The sequence below is a fragment of the Salvelinus alpinus genome, chromosome 2 (genome assembly GCF_045679555.1).
Source record: "Salvelinus alpinus chromosome 2, SLU_Salpinus.1, whole genome shotgun sequence".
Classification (NCBI taxonomy): domain Eukaryota; kingdom Metazoa; phylum Chordata; class Actinopteri; order Salmoniformes; family Salmonidae; genus Salvelinus; species Salvelinus alpinus.
The window spans coordinates 8291125-8308748 of NC_092087.1; the positions used below are offsets into that span (position 1 = coordinate 8291125).

The following is a 17624-nucleotide window of genomic DNA, read 5'->3' on the forward strand; positions in this document are numbered from 1 at the left end:
TTCCTCCAGCATCTTCACAAGGTCCTTTGCTGTTGTTCTGGGATTGATTTGCACTTTTCGCACCAAAGTACGTTCATCTCTAGGAGACAGAATGCGTCTCCTTCCTGAGCGGTATGACGGCTGTCTGGTCCCATGGTGTTTATACTTGCGTACTATTGTTTGAACAGATGAACGTAGTACCTTCAGGTGTTTGGAAATTGCTCCCAAGGATGAACCAGACTTGTGGAGGTCTACAAAAAAATTTCTGAGGTATTGGCTGATTTCTTTTGATTTTTCCACGATGTCAAATAAAGAGGCACTGAGTTGGAAGGTAGGCCTTGAAATACATCCACAGGTACACCTACAATTGACTCAAATTATGTCAATTAGCCTATCAGAAGCTTCTAAAGCCATGACATCATTTTCTGGAATTTTCCAAGCTGTTTAAAGGCACAGTCAACTTAGTGTATGTAAACTTCTGACCCACTGGAATTGTGATACAGTGAATTATAAGTGAAATAATCTGTCTGCAAACAATTGTTGAAAGAATTACTTGTGTCATGCACAAAGTAGATGGCCTAACCGACTTGACAAAACTATAGTTTGTTAACAAGAAATTTGTGGAGTGGTTGGAAAAACGAGTTTTAATGATTCCAACCTAAGTGTATGTAAACTTCTGACTTCAACTGTATCTGCTCTGTGTACACTGAATCTGCTCTGTGTACACTGATCTCAATAAACATAACATCAACGGTTCAACTTCTGCAGCTAGGCAACCAAGTTAACGGCTACTCACATGCAATCTGCCCCTTGAGTTCTCTGTCGTTCCTCATCTTCACATACATCGGATCAGATCCAGAGGCTCTTCCACTGTGTTGCTGGTCATTTGCTACAACAGAGACCAGATTAGATTTTGGTTTTATGCCCACTTAAAAATGGTGAACTATCAGTGAGCGTTATATATCCTTCCTATTTGGCCCTGTCCGGGGGTTTCTTCGGATGGGGCCACAGTGTCTCCTGACCGCTCCTGTCTCAGCCTCCAGTATTTATGCTGCAGTAGTTTGTGTCGGGGGGCTAGGGTCAGTTGGTTACCTGGAGTACTTCTCCTGTCTTATCCAGTGTCCTGTGTGAATTTAAGTATGCTCTCTCTAATTCTCTCGTTCTCTCTTTCTCTCTGTGAACCTGAGCCCTAGGACCATACGTCAGGACTACCGGGCATGATGACACCTTGCTGTCCCCAGTCCGCCTGGCCTTGCTGCTATTCCAGTTTCAACTGTTCTGCCTGTGGTTACGGAACCCCTACCTGTCCCAGACCTGCTGTTTTCAACTCTTAATGATCGGCTATGAAAAGCCAACTGAGATTTATTCCTGATTATTATTTGACCATGCTTGTCATTTATGAACATTTTGAAAATCTTGGCTCTCTCTAATTTTCTCCTTCTCTCTTTCTTTCTCTCGGAGGACCTGAGCCCTAGGACCATACGTCGGGACTACCGGCCGTGGTGACTCCTTGCTGTCCCCAGTCCGCCTGGCCTTGCTGCTATTCCAGTTTCAACTGTTCTGCCTGCGGTTATGGAACCCCTACCTGTCCCAGACCTGCTGTTTTCAACTCTTAATGATCGGCTATGAAAAGCCAACTGAGATTTATTCCTGATTATTATTTGACCATGCTTGTCATTTATGGAAATTTTGAAAATCTTGGCTCTCTCTAATTTTCTCCTTCTCTCTTTCTTTCTCTCGGAGGACCTGGGCCCTAGGACCATGCGTCGGGACTGCCGCCCGTGGTGACTCCTTGCTGTCCCCAGTCCGCCTGGCCTTGCTGCTATTCCAGTTTCAGCTGTTCTGCCTGCGGTTATGGAACCGCCACCTGTCCCAGACCTGTTGTTTTTCAACTCTTGATGATCGGCTATGAAAAGCCAACTGAAAATTATTCATGATTATTATTTGACCATGCTTGTCACTTATGAACATTTTTGAACATCTTGGCATAGTTCTGTTATAATCTCCACCCGGCACAGCCAGAAGAGGACTGGCCACCCCTCATAGCCTGGTTCCTCTCTAGGTTTCTTCCTAGGTTTTGGCCTTTCTAGGGAGTTTTTCCTAGCCACCGTGCTTCTACACCTGCATTACTAGCTGTTTGGGGTTTTAGGCTGGGTGTCTGTACAGCACTTCGAGATATTAGCTGATGTACGAAGGGCTATATAAAATAAAATTGATTGATTGATTGATTGATAGGCACTCATTCCCATTAGCACAATTGGCCCTGCGTCGTCCGGTTTGGCCGGGGTAGGCCGTCATTGTAAATAAGAATTTGTTCTTAACTGACTTGCTAAGTTAAATAAAGGTTTGTTTTCATGGTTGTCAATAAGTAGCCTAAGTAGAATCACTTTTTAAGCATAGACATTAAATATAGACCTGAATACGCTTGATGTTACAAGAAGGCATGAAAACCATGACAACACATCAATGTATTTTGCATGAATGTCCAACAACTAGCTCTGGTCCAGTGCATTAGCGCTCTAGACTACATCTATTCAAACCTATTTAGCACCATCTATGACCAACCCTATGCAAGTAGCTACATGTAAACCACTGTAAGTCTTCTATAAGTAGGTCTGGTCCTTTATGGCACAGGAGGAACTGCAGAGTTGCTTGTTCACATTCACTAGAGTGTCACACACAAAAGCATGTGGACACCTGATTGTCAAAGATCTAATTCCAAAATTATGGGCATTATATATTTTTTTATGTTACCAGGCAAGTCAGTTAAGAACAATTTCTTATTTTCAATGACGGCCTAGGAACAGTGGGTTAAATGCCTTGTTCAGGGGCAGAACGGCAGATTTTTACCTTGTCAGCTCGGGGATTCGATCCAACAACCTTTCAGTTACTGGCTCTAACCACTAGGCTACCTGCCGCGAACATAGCATACAAAACAAGTGATAACTACAGTTTTGTTACTATCTAGCTGCTGCTGCTCAAGCTTGACTCTTATCTTCATATCTCCACACAGCTGTGCCCTTGAAAGATACGAAAAGGACAGGACGGACCAAAAACTGTGGTCACTCTCAGACGGCCCTTTGTCTTTGGTCGCGTGAAAAAAGTTCACAAAGACAAAAACACTAGCTTCTTCATACATGACAGAAACAGACAGTGGAAATGTACAGGTTTAAGGCTTACGTTTAAGGCGTATGTGTATAACAGAGTTTGTCATTTTCCCACCATAAGTGTGACACCTACAAATGTCATTCATGTTGAATTCAATTTAACAACAATAGTGGTGTGTGGGTAAAATCACTGGGGAAGCCAAGCCAGGGGGGAAAACATATTACAACCTATATGTTGTGATAATTGTGATGTTCCATCCTCTTAGGCCAGGGGCACAATGTATGAATTTATGGTTGGGTCCGATTCACCAATGTAATTATAGGCCAGTACAGATAATTAAGTAAAACCACAAGTCCGAGATGCAACAATTCAAATGTTCTTCTGTCAATGATGTTTGGTTTGATGTGATGTGATGTGATTGGATTGAAGCCAAATCCAAACTGGCTTCCCTTGACATTTTTAGGGGGTGCACCAGGATCATTTACAGTTCAGCTTGCTCAGTTTAGCTCAACGCTGATTGGCTGTTATTGTATATTGTTTTCATCACGGGAGGCCAAAATGCTATGTGGCTTCGCTTGCATTCAGTGCTATGGGTGGCAACAATATCATACAATTTTTGACAAGACTGCAGTCAGATAGATGGGCTACACATACAGAGATAGAGGGGCGCTGTTTCGCTCGTTCGGGGCTTTCTCCAGTGTGATACATTCATCCTCTTGTAATTATTTTATGTTTTTTTTTCTTGGTCAATGTTTTGTGGAAGCCTGGCTTCCCTTGGCATCCATGAATACACGCCACTGAAATAGCATATTGCGTTATGCGTTATGGCATGGTTGAAATATGTCGCATGTCCACATGATTTTTTGTCATTCGGTGAGTTTTCATAATTGCACACGTGACTGAAACCGATATGCTTTTTCACGCGTCCCCCGCCACGCGTGAGAGAATCGTTAGGCTTCTACTGTAGAGTCCAGGGATTACGCGTCACATAACTGCAGTAGACTACAGCCTCATTCTCACCGGTACCATTATCACATACCGCGCTGCTGATCATTTAAGCGGGAGAACAAGTGTCTGCGAATTTTACCATTTTTATTTTATGTAAGCTACCCGAGGGGAATGAGTCCTCCGTTTGCGGTTCTTGCGGTGCTGGCCGCTTGCCTTTGCGGTGTGCCTCTGCTGGTGGTTTGTAGTGACCATCTAAATTACAGACCCATCATCGGTAAGCCTTTCCGAATCAATCTATATGGTGAATTTGTATGTATGAGTGTATCTGGAATGTTCCTTATATGCTGCTGCTGGTAATGTGTGATTCTAGAATGTTCTGGGATCATTATTGAAGCCTATCAATTCCAGCATGAAATGGTCCGTTTTTCTAGGAAGTGAAACAAGAGAAACTCTCACTTCAGAATGTCATCTTGATTGCATAGATTTTTATAAATTATAAAAAATATATATTTTATATTTTTCACTGATCAACGTGAATCCTCATGTAGCCAATGCAGAGTTATAGACAGGCTGCTCAATATTTCGCCTTCTAAAAAGCAGGTTATTTAGAAATGTCTCTCTAAGTAGCTAAATAGTCTGTTGAAATCGCCCATAGACGTTGTTAATCAAGTGTAGACTGAGAGAGAGAGGACTGTTAAAGAAGAACATTGAATCTGTGAGATGATGATGATGATGATGATGATGATGATGATCATGGCTGTATATATTAACCACACCTGTCTTCACAGTAACCTTTAACCCTATCCATCAGCTTAAAAGTAAACCAAGTGGAGGGGTTTGTTGACGTTTTTGTTGTTTTTCAAAGGAATAAGTCCTTGTAATTGCAATGTAATGTAATATGTTGTTATAAGTCATGTCCAAGCCAGAACTGGCCAGGAGCCCATCTCCTGTTTCTGTAGCGTGAGGCAACTTGATGTACAACTACAGCCACCTAGACATTATGCTAGTCTAGTTGTAGTTTAATGGAAAGTGTTATTTCAGGTGTCCTGGCCCAGGAGAACATAGTAGGAGACCCTCATGCTCAGGGATCCTCCTACATCGCTGCTTCCTATGTAAAGTACCTGGAGAGTGCTGGAGCCAGAGTTGTTCCCATAAGAATACACCAAACAGATGAAGAATACGAGAAGATATTTAACTCAATAAACGGGTGAGTGAAATTATTGCTCACTTATTATGTTCCTGTAAAGAGATGCCGTCATCGAATAATTATGCCGTCATTGCCTATAATTAAAACTATAGGCAATTATGATTTGAATTTGATTGCTTGATTCTGATTGGTTGATTGGTTGTTTTAGGTTGCTGCTACCAGGTGGGGACGTGGACCTGGAGACGTCCCAGTTCAGTCGACTGTCGAAGATCTTCTATGATCTGGCTATCAAGGTACATAATATAATCAATGTATCAATTCCATACCCACCAAAATCCATTATTTATTTTTTTATCCCTTATTGACGATGGCTGTTTTTGAATTGTTTTCAGTAACTATATAACGGTTTCAAAGAATAGATCTATCGTTTTAAATGTTGAATATTCTGTTTGGTACCCACAGTTTAAGACTGCTCCTGACCCCTTTCCCTTGTCCCTGACCTTTCTATAAAACAGTGTAGTGGTGGAGCGTCCACTATATTGCTTCCACCTGTTGAGCAACACCTGTTGGGCAGAACTCGGGTTGATTCGTGGTCCTCATTTTGTCGTTGTCGTCCTCTCTCCATGCAGGCCAACGATGCGTCTGATCACTTCCCTATTTGGGGTACGTGCCAAGGTCTCCAGCAAATGACGGTACTGACCAGCAACAAGAACCTTCTGACTCTAACAGACACCAAGGCTGTGGCCCTGCCTCTCACATTCACCCCAGGTCAGAGACGACACCACGTTTCTGCCGACTTTATCAGTAAAGGCCTATGTTTGTCTATGAATATTGATATTGTGCCTTGTATAGAGAACAAGCCTATGGAGGGTGAGGGAACAATTCATCGAATTTGTTTAACAAACACCCCTGTTCTAACAACATCTTAACTCCCCTTGTGTTTTGATGGGACTAAGATTCTGTAGCTCAGCAAAAAGCCCTAGAATGTCTTATTTTTTCCTCTAATTTGGACTAAAACATTGATAAAAAGAAGCTATTAATACTTTTCTAACAGGAGAGTACAGGGCCATGTACTCCCCCTCATAGGCGTACAGGGCCATGTTCATTTGGGCAGTAAATAAAAATAAATACATTACGTCTTCCATTGCTTGACTAAATGCCAGGGGGAAAAAAGTTCCCTGGACCAAAAAAAACTGAACATTGATCTTGACAATCAATTTTTGGCCTTTTTAAAACTAGAATCTGCAGTTGAAATAATAACAAAGCGGGCGCACCAGCGGCCACCACAAATGTATGTAGCAACTAAGGATTCAAGCTTTAATATTTGAGTTATCTTTGTTTACCACAGCTTCACAGAACAGCCGTCTGTTCAAGGCCTTCCCCGGTAGCCTGCTACAGTCTCTGTCAGAGGACAACATAACCTCCAACTTCCACAGCTGGAGTCTGTCGCTACAGGTACAGTCTGATGACGTCAATAAACACACATGAATATGTCTCTGCTACTGTCTGACTGCTGGCTGACTTGTTTTAGGGACTGATAGACTTGTTTTTAGGGAAGGAAAGAGCATAGAAGTGACCACAAAGTGTTTGAACAAACAATATTCTATAGAATTAAAATGCCTTTAATTTTTAATGGGTTTAAAGACCGCTGCATTTCGGCAGCATGGTATTCGTCAGGGTGAAGGCCATGCTGCCCAAACAACACATCAGTTCTGAGGAGTTTGTTACATTGAACATGCAATACAAATAAAGGCATTTTTATTACATGAAGAGTGCCTTGGTTCCTCCTCGTTTTTTGATGACCAATGAACCCCTTTTTTACCAAAGAGCAGCTATCTACAGAGCCCTACTATTGTGTGCCCTATCAGTGCTTTCTTCCTTCTCTTTTCTACAAGCATTATTCTCTATGTGAATTATTCAACTTGTCAAACCACTGAGCTGTAAGTGTAATACCACCTCAAGCAGTCTCGTTCCGAGAATATCTGAAGACTTGTTTGAGTGTCTGTGCGTCAGAGTTACCATGTACAGATTACCTCAACTAGCCTGTACGTCAGAGTTACCATGTACAGAGTAACTCAACTGGCCTGTACGTCAGAGTTAACCATGTACAGATTACCTCAACTATCCTGTACGTCAGAGTTACCATGTACAGATTACCTCAACTAGCCTGTACGTCAGAGTTACCATGTACAGATTACCTCAACTATTCTGTACGTCAGAGTTACCATGTACAGATTAACTCAACTAGCCTGTACGTCAGAGTTACCATGTACAGAGTAACTCAACTAGCCTGTACGTCAGAGTTAACCATGTACAGATTACCTCAACTAGCCTGTACGTCAGAGTTACCATGTACAGAGTAACTCAACTAGCCTGTACGTCAGAGTTACCATGTACAGATTAACTCAACTAGCCTGTACGTCAGAGTTACCATGTACAGATTACCTCAACTAGCCTGTACGTCAGAGTTACCATGTACAGAGTAACTCAACTGGCCTGTACGTCAGAGTTAACCATGTACAGATTACCTCAACTATCCTGTACGTCAGAGTTACCATGTACAGATTACCTCAACTAGCCTGTACGTCAGAGTTACCATGTACAGATTACCTCAACTATTCTGTACGTCAGAGTTACCATGTACAGATTACCTCAACTAGCCTGTACGTCAGAGTTACCATGTACAGATTACCTCAACTAGCCTGTACGTCAGAGTTACCATGTACAGAGTAACTCAACTAGCCTGTACGTCAGAGTTACCATGTACAGATTACCTCAACTAGCCTGTACGTCAGAGTTACCATGTACAGATTACCTCAACTAGCCTGTACGTCAGAGTTACCATGTACAGATTACCTCAACTAGCCTGTACGTCAGAGTTACCATGTACAGATTACCTCAACTAGCCTGTACGTCAGAGTTACCATGTACAGATTACCTCAACTAGCCTGTACGTCAGAGTTACCATGTACAGATTACCTCAACTAGCCTGTACGTCAGAGTTACCATGTACAGATTACCTCAACTAGCCTGTACGTCAGAGTTACCATGTACAGATTACCTCAACTAGCCTGTACGTCAGAGTTACCATGTACAGAGTAACTCAACTAGCCTGTACGTCAGAGTTACCATGTACAGATTACCTCAACTAGCCTGTACGTCAGAGTTACCATGTACAGATTACCTCAACTAGCCTGTACGTCAGAGTTACCATGTACAGATTACCTCAACTAGCCTGTACGTCAGAGTTACCATGTACAGATTACCTCAACTAGCCTGTACGTCAGAGTTACCATGTACAGATTACCTCAACTAGCCTGTACGTCAGAGTTACCATGTACAGATTACCTCAACTAGCCTGTACGTCAGAGTTACCATGTACAGATTACCTCAACTAGCCTGTACGTCAGAGTTACCATGTACAGATTACCTCAACTAGCCTGTACGTCAGAGTTACCATGTACAGAGTAACTCAACTAGCCTGTACGTCAGAGTTACCATGTACAGATGAACTCAACTAGCCTGTACGTCAGAGTTACCATGTACAGAGTAACTCAACTGGCCTGTACGTCAGAGTTAACCATGTACAGATTACCTCAACTATCCTGTACGTCAGAGTTACCATGTACAGATTACCTCAACTAGCCTGTACGTCAGAGTTACCATGTACAGATTACCTCAACTAGCCTGTACGTCAGAGTTACCATGTACAGATTACCTCAACTAGCCTGTACGTCAGAGTTACCATGTACAGAGTAACTCAACTAGCCTGTACGTCAGAGTTAACCATGTACAGATTACCTCAACTAGCCTGTACGTCAGAGTTACCATGTACAGAGTAACTCAACTAGCCTGTACGTCAGAGTTACCATGTACAGATTAACTCAACTAGCCTGTACGTCAGAGTTACCATGTACAGATTACCTCAACTAGCCTGTACGTCAGAGTTACCATGTACAGAGTAACTCAACTGGCCTGTACGTCAGAGTTAACCATGTACAGATTACCTCAACTATCCTGTACGTCAGAGTTACCATGTACAGATTACCTCAACTAGCCTGTACGTCAGAGTTACCATGTACAGATTACCTCAACTATTCTGTACGTCAGAGTTACCATGTACAGATTACCTCAACTAGCCTGTACGTCAGAGTTACCATGTACAGATTAACTCAACTAGCCTGTACGTCAGAGTTACCATGTACAGATTACCTCAACTAGCCTGTACGTCAGAGTTACCATGTACAGATTACCTCAACTAGCCTGTACGTCAGAGTTACCATGTACAGAGTAACTCAACTAGCCTGTACGTCAGAGTTACCATGTACAGATTACCTCAACTAGCCTGTACGTCAGAGTTACCATGTACAGATTACCTCAACTAGCCTGTACGTCAGAGTTACCATGTACAGATTACCTCAACTAGCCTGTACGTCAGAGTTACCATGTACAGATTACCTCAACTAGCCTGTACGTCAGAGTTACCATGTACAGATTACCTCAACTAGCCTGTACGTCAGAGTTACCATGTACAGATTACCTCAACTAGCCTGTACGTCAGAGTTACCATGTACAGATTACCTCAACTAGCCTGTACGTCAGAGTTACCATGTACAGATTACCTCAACTAGCCTGTACGTCAGAGTTACCATGTACAGATTACCTCAACTAGCCTGTACGTCAGAGTTACCATGTACAGATTACCTCAACTAGCCTGTACGTCAGAGTTACCATGTACAGAGTAACTCAACTAGCCTGTACGTCAGAGTTACCATGTACAGATTACCTCAACTAGCCTGTACGTCAGAGTTACCATGTACAGATTACCTCAACTAGCCTGTACCCCCGCACATTGACTCAGTCCTGGTGCCCCTGTTTATAGCCTTGTTATTCTTATTGTGTTACTTTTTATTATTACTTTTTATTTTAGCCTACTTGGTAAATATTTTCTGTTAACTGTTTGTTAAGGGCTTGTAAGTAAGCATTCCACGGTAAAGTCTACACTTGTTGTATTCGGCAGCATGTGACAAAGTTTCATTTGAATATATCTTGTCCTATTCCTTTTAGACATTTCAGTTCTCCTGTTTCATAGACTAGAGCAAAAAAATACATGTATTTCTCAGCAACAATGTAACCTTTTTTAAAAATTTTATTCCGGAACATTCCAAAATAACTAAATGTAATAATTCATGTCACCAGAACTACAGCCGGAATGCCAGACTGAAACGTTTCTACAAGGTTCTGACCACCAACACAGATGGCAGGAGAGAGTTCATTTCTACCATGGAAGGTACTGTACAGTGTCTGAGCATGGCTAGAGTGACTTCAGTCACAAGGTTAATTTGGCAGTCAGATGTTGTCTGCGTTACTGGTAGGACTTATCACTTTTCAGCTGATATCTGTTAAGCTGGTCTTGGACAAACGTTTCACTGTATTTGAACACACTGTTTACTGTAGGTAAACATTATGTAACCATGGGATCCCTGCAGCTGTGTGTGTGTGTGTGTGTGTGTGTGTGTGTGTGTGTGTGTGTGTGTGTGTGTGTGTGTGTGTGTGTGTGTGTGTGTGTGTGTGTGTGTGTGTGTGTGTGTGTGTGTGTGTGTGTGTGTGTGTGTGTGTGTGTGTGTGCAATCCTTCACAAGCAGGGTATGTTGATTCACACGTATTCAACTCATGGGTGATGTTTTTAAAATACATTCACTTCAGTGTGTTGACTTATCAATCGGTCATGTGCACAAGACTCCAGGTCCTAGTCAGCCACACTGTACCCGGAGACTAGAGTGATCTGTTTTCTGCTGTCTAATGGCCCACACTGTACCTGGAGACTAGAGTGATCTGTTTTCTGCTGTCTAATGGCCCACACTGTACCTGGAGACTAGAGTGATCTGTTTTCTGCTGTCTAATGGCCCACACTGTACCTGGAGACTAGAGTGATCTGTTTTCTGCTGTCTAATGGCCCACACTGTACCTGGAGACTAGAGTGATCTGTTTTCTGCTGTCTAATGGCCCACACTGTACCTGGAGACTAGAGTGATCTGTTTTCTGCTGTCTAATGGCCCACACTGTACCTGGAGACTAGAGTGATCTGTTTTCTGCTGTCTAATGGCCCACACTGTACCTGGAGACTAGAGTGATCTGTTTTCTGCTGTCTAATGGCCCACACTGTACCTGGATACTAGAGTGATCTGTTTTCTGCTGTCTAATGGCCCACACTGTACCTGGAGACTAGAGTGATCTGTTTTCTGCTGTCTAATGGCCCACACTGTACCTGGAGACTAGAGTGATCTGTTTTCTGCTGTCTAATGGCCCACACTGTACCTGGAGACTAGAGTGATCTGTTTTATGCTGTCTAATGGCCCACACTGTACCTGGAGACTAGAGTGATCTGTTTTCTGCTGTCTAATGGCCCACACTGTACCTGGAGACTAGAGTGATCTGTTTTCTGCTGTCTAATGGCTATGCTGTGACTGGGACCTAGAGTTATCTGTTTTCTGCTGTCCAATGGCTATGCTGTAACTGGGACCTAGAGTTGTTCTAGTATATATGTTCTCATGTTTGTTTTCTTTTTCTAGCAAACCACTATCCGTTCTATGCTGTCCAGTGGCACCCTGAGAAGAGTCCCTTTGAGTGGGTAGATAAACCAGGCATGGTCCACTCTGCTGCCTCCGTCAGAGCATCCTTCTACACAGCACACTTCTTTGTCTCCGAGGGTGAGTTATTTTAGTCCACTTTTCTTTTAAGCAGGCAAATCAGTTAAGAACAACGCTGGCTTGGTGAGGGACTGTAGATTAGTTATTGGACTGTACGATGCTGGCCTGGTGAGGGACTGTAGATTAGTTATTGGACTGTACGATGCTGGCCTGGTGAGGGACTGTAGATTAGTTATTGGACTGTACGATGCTGGTCTGGTGAGGGACTGTAGATTAGTTATTGGACTGTACGATGCTGGCCTGGTGAGGGACTGTAGATTAGTTATTGGACTGTACGATGCTGGTCTGGTGAGGGACTGTAGATTAGTTATTAGACTGTACGATGCTGGCCTGGTGAGGGACTGTAGATTAGTTATTGGACTGTACGATGCTGGCCTAGTGAGGGACTGTAGATTAGTTATTGGACTGTACGATGCTGGCCTGGTGAGGGACTGTAGATTAGTTATTGGACTGTATGATGCTGGCCTGGTGAGGGACTGTAGATTAGTTATTGGACTGTACGATGCTGGCCTGGTGAGGGACTGTAGATTAGTTATTGGACTGTACGATGCTGGCCTAGTGAGGGACTGTAGATTAGTTATTGGACTGTACGATGCTGGCCTGGTGAGGGACTGTAGATTAGTTATTGGACTGTACGATGCTGGCCTGGTGAGGGACTGTAGATTAGTTATTGGACTGTACGACGCTGGCCTGGTGAGGGACTGTAGATTAGTTATTGGACTGTACGATGCTGGCCTAGTGAGGGACTGTAGATTAGTTATTGGACTGTACGATGCTGGCCTGGTGAGGGACTGTAGATTAGTTATTGGACTGTACGATGCTGGCCTGGTGAGGGACTGTAGATTAGTTATTGGACTGTATGATGCTGGCCTGGTGAGGGACTGTAGATTAGTTATTGGACTGTACGATGCTGGCCTGGTGAGGGACTGTAGATTAGTTATTGGACTGTACGATGCTGGCCTAGTGAGGGACTGTAGATTAGTTATTGGACTGTACGATGCTGGCCTGGTGAGGGACTGTAGATTAGTTATTGGACTGTACGATGCTGGCCTGGTGAGGGACTGTAGATTAGTTATTGGACTGTACGATGCTGGCCTGGTGAGGGACTGTAGATTAGTTATTGGACTGTATGATGCTGGCCTGGTGAGGGACTGTAGATTAGTTATTGGACTGTACGATGCTGGCCTGGTGAGGGACTGTAGATTAGTTATTGGACTGTACGATGCTGGCCTGGTGAGGGACTGTAGATTAGTTATTAGACTGTATGATGCTGGCCTGGTGAGGGACTGTAGAGTTATTGGACTGTACGATGCTGGCCTGGTGAGGGACTGTAGATTAGTTATTAGACTGTACGATGCTGGCCTGGTGAGGGACTGTAGATGAGTTATTGGACTGTACGACGCTGGCCTGGTGAGGGACTGTAGATTAGTTATTGGACTGTACGACGCTGGCCTGGTGAGGGACTGTAGATTAGTTATTGGACTGTACGATGCTGGCCTGGTGAGGGACTGTAGATTAGTTATTAGACTGTACGATGCTGGCCTGGTGAGGGACTGTAGAGTTATTGGACTGTACGATGCTGGCCTGGTGAGGGACTGTACAGTTATTGGACTGTACGATGCTGGCCTGGTGAGGGACTGTACAGTTATTGGACCATTAACCTGTAGATGACAGGTCATCCTACAGTCATACATTGTGTCAGATAAACAAAATGGTATGTTAACCCTACATTACACTACATTACGCATTTCATTATACGGTGTATTCTGAATGTATTCAGACCCCTTGACTTTTTCCACATTTTGTTATGTTAGCCTTATTTGAAAAATGTATTTAAATGTTTTTTTCCCCTCAATCTACTCACAATACCCCAAAATGACAAAGAACAGGTTTTTAGACATTTTAGCAAATGCATATATATATATATATATATATATATATATTAAAAAAACGGAAATAACAAATTTAAGTAAGTATTCAGACATTTTACTCGGTACTTTGTTGAAGCACCTTTGGCAGTGATTACAGCCTTAAGTCTTCTTGGGTGTGATGCTAGAAGCTTGGCAAATCTGTATTTGGGGAGTAGCTCCCATTTTTCTCTGCAGATCCTCTCAAGCTCTGTCAGGTTGGATGGGGAGCGTCGCTGCACAGCTATTTTCAGGTCTCTCCAGAGATGTTCAAGTCCGGGCCCTGGCTGGGCCACTCAAGGACATTCAGAGACTCCTACGTTGTCTTGGCTGTGTGCTTAGGGTCGTTGTCCTGTTGGAAGGTGAACCTTCACCCCAGTCTGAGGTCTGGAGCAGGTTTTCCTCAAGGATCTCTCTGTACTTTTCTCAGTTCATCTTTCCCGTCTCCCAGTCCCTGCTGCTGAAAAACATCCCCACATCATGATGATGCCACACCCATGCTTCACCGTAGGGAATGTGGCAGGTTTCCTCCAGACGTGACACCTGGAATTCAGGCCAAAGAGTTCAATCTTGGGTTCATCAGACCAGAGAATTTTGTTTCTCATGGTCTGAGAGTCTTTAGGTGCCTTTTGGCAAACTCCAAGCGGGATGTCATGTGCCTTTTACTGAGGAGTGGCTTCTGTCTGGCCACTCTACCATAATGGCCTAATTGGTGGAGTGCTGCAGAGATGGTTGTCCTTCTGGAAGGTTCTCCCATCACCACAGAGGAGCTCTGGAGCTCAGTCAGTGACCATCGGGTTCTTGGTCACCTCCCTGACCAAGGCCCTTCTCCACCGATTGCTCAGTTTGGCCTGGCGGCCAGCTCTAGGAAGAGTCTTGGTGATTCCAAACTTCTTCCATTTAAGAATGATAGAGGCCACTGTGTTCTTGGGGACTTTCAAAGCTGCAGACATTTGTTGGTACCCTTCCCCAGATCTGTGCCTCGACACAATCCTGTCTCGGAGCTCTACGGACAGTCCCTTTGACCTCATGGCTTGGTTTTTGCTCTGACATGCACTGTTAACTGTGGGACCTTCTATAGACAGATATGTGCCTTTCCAAATCATGTCCAATCAATTGAATTTACCACAGGTGGACTCCAATCAAGTTGTAGAAAACATCTCAAGGATGATCAATGGAAACAGGATGCACCTGAGCTCAATTTCGAGTCTCATAGCAAAATAGCAGAATACTTATGTAAATAAGGTATTTCTGTTTTTTATTTTTATACATTTGCAAACATTTCTAAACCTGTTTTCACTTTGTCATTATGGGGTATTGTGTGTAGATTGAGGGGGGGATTTTTTAAAATCATTTTCAGAAAAAGGCTGTAAAGTAACAAAATGTGGAAAAAGTCAAGGGGTCTGAATACTTTCCAAAGGTACTGTATAAGACACTAGCCTGGTCCTACATGGGTTTTAGTTTAGCCAACTCCGTATTATCGTAATGCAACAGTATGGTTGGTTACAACAACACATATACACTGAACAAAAATATCAACGTAAGTATTGGTCCCATGTCTCATTTTATATTTATTATATAGATCCCAGAAATGTTCTACACACACAAGAGGCTTATCTCTCTCATGTTGTACACACATTTGTTTACATCCCTGTTAATGAGCATTTCTTCTTTGCCAAGATAATCCATCCACCTGACAGGTGTGGCATGTCAAAAAAGCTGATTAAACAGCATGGTCATTACACAGGTGCACCTTGCGCTGGGGACAAAAGGCCACTCTAAAATGTGCAGTTTTGTCACACAATACAATGCCACAGATGTCTCAAGTTTTGATGGAGCGTGGCAATTTGGCATGCTGACTGCGGGAATATCCACCAGAGCTGTTGCCAGAGACATTTTATGTGAATTTTTCTACCATAAGCCCACCTCCAACATCATTTTAGAGAATTTGGCAGCACGTCCAATCGGCCTCACAACCGCAGACCACGTGTAACCATGCCAGCCCAGGACCTCCACATCCGGTATTTGCACAACCAAATCATTTCTGCACAAACTGTCCCGACGCCGTCTCAGGAAAGCTCATCTGTGTGCTCATCGTCTTCACCAGGGTCTTGACCTGACTGCAGTTCAGTGTCGTCTCCAACTTCAGTGGGCAAATGCTCACCTTCGATGGCCGCTGGCACGCTGGAGAAGTGTGCTCTTCATGGACAAAGTCCAGTTTCAACTGTACCGGGCAGACGGTTAGTATGGCGTTTGTGGGTGAGCGGTTTGCTGATGTCAACATTGTGAACAGAGTGCCCCATGGTGGTGGTGGGGTTATGGTATGGGGCTGGCATAAGCTACGGACAACTAACACAATTTTGTATTTTATCGATGGCAATTTGAATGCACAGAGGTACCGTGACGAGATCCTGAGGTCCATTGTCGTGCCATTAATCCGCTGCCATCACCTCATGTTTCAGCATGATAACGCAAAGCCCAATGTCGCAAGGATCTGTACACAATTCCTGGAAGCTGAAAATGTCCCAGTTCTTCCATGGCCTGCATACTCACCAGACATGTCACCCATTGAGCATGTTTGGGATGCTCTGGATCAACGTATACGGCAGTGTATTCCAGTTTCCGCCAATATAAAGCAACTTTGCACAGCCGTTGAAGAGGAGTGGGACAACATTTCACAGGCAACAATCAACAGCCTGATCAACTCTATGAGAAGGAGATGTCGCGCTGCATGAGGCAAATGGTGGTCACACCAGATACTGACTGGTTTTCTGATCCACGCCCCTAACTTTTTAAATTTTTTAAAGGTACACTATCTGTGACCAATCAATTTTAAGGTATCTGTGACCCAACAGATGCATATCTGTATTCCCAGTCATGTGAAATCCATAGATTAGGGCCTAATTAATGTATTTCAATTGACTGGTTTTCCTTTATATAAACTGTAACTCAGTGAAATCTTTGAAATTGTTGCATTTATATTTGTATTCAGTGTAGTAGGCCTATAGATGTGGGAGTATGCTAGCGTTAAACACAGTTGGCTAATATCTTCTGTTGTCCTACTCATCCTTCTGTTCACAGCCATGAAGAATCATCACAAGTTCTCTTCAGCCAGTGAGGAGGAGAGGGCTCTCATCTACAACTATTCTCCTGTATTCACAGGTCTAGATGGTATATTTGTGCAAAATTATTACTTTGATTAGATTTAACAATTGATTATAGTCTCTTTAAAAACTGTAAAATAAACTGCATTTGAATTTGAACTATGATTAGCTGTAAAAAACTGTTTCGGATCAGTGTTTATTGCAGATGTTGCTGTCGGATGATTCTAAAAATGTTACTTTTCTTTTGTACTTAGTTTGGAGTCTTTGATGTGTTTTTAAAAATGTTGAAATATATTGGATGTTAAGATATTGTTTTATTAATGGGAAAATATGTACATTCTTACTGCCATTATGACAACATGACTGTAACGTCTGAAAACAGAACGAAACTGCCTGCACACGAATGCAAAAAGTATTCTAAATTAATCTGTTTGTAATGCATTGATAGCACATTTTAGTGCCATCACAATAGTGTTTTTAATTGTTTACTCACCCATGTGTCAAACTAAGGGACAATAAAGTCTGCAAACAAAACCTTGTTGACATTGTTTCTTATATATTGGGGCCAGTCGGCTGGCATCAAGCCATCATCACTATGTGCTTGAATATTCAGATTCAATCACATATACAAGTCCCTCCAGAATGGGGAGGTCATTTCTATAGGATACACTAGATGGCGCAATTGTATAATTTTTCAATATCATATAGGCTACAAGCATTC

The 17624-nt window shown here is 43.0% G+C and overlaps 2 protein-coding genes across 2 annotated transcripts in view; one reads left to right on the forward strand and one right to left on the reverse strand.

The window, feature by feature from the left end:
* Window positions 1-824, reverse strand: part of LOC139568827 (uncharacterized) — a 34815-nt gene extending 33991 nt beyond the window's left edge. Inside the window, exon 1 of the mRNA XM_071390925.1 lies at window positions 776-824. Within this exon, the coding sequence (XP_071247026.1) occupies window positions 776-824 (49 nt within the window). The remainder of the gene's footprint in view (window positions 1-775) is intronic.
* Window positions 825-3868: 3044 nt separating this feature from the next.
* Window positions 3869-17437, forward strand: LOC139553309 (gamma-glutamyl hydrolase-like). The gene is made up of 8 exons (XM_071365509.1): window positions 3869-4309; window positions 5077-5242; window positions 5391-5475; window positions 5812-5950; window positions 6531-6637; window positions 10382-10472; window positions 11755-11892; window positions 16881-17437. The coding sequence occupies exons 1-8, from the start codon at window positions 4207-4209 to the stop codon at window positions 17000-17002; spliced, it is 951 nt and encodes a 316-aa protein (XP_071221610.1). The 5' UTR covers window positions 3869-4206; the 3' UTR covers window positions 17003-17437.
* Window positions 17438-17624: the final 187 nt, after the last annotated feature.

Coding starts and splice junctions, on each gene's coding strand:
- LOC139553309 (XM_071365509.1), top strand. CDS start 4,207: ATGAGTCCTCCGTTTGCGGTTCTTGCGGTGCTGGCCGCTTGCCTTTGC. Junction 4,310..5,076: donor AAATTACAGACCCATCATCG/GTAAGCCTTTCC, acceptor GTGTTATTTCAG/GTGTCCTGGCCCAGGAGAAC. Junction 5,951..6,530: donor GCCTCTCACATTCACCCCAG/GTCAGAGACGAC, acceptor TGTTTACCACAG/CTTCACAGAACAGCCGTCTG.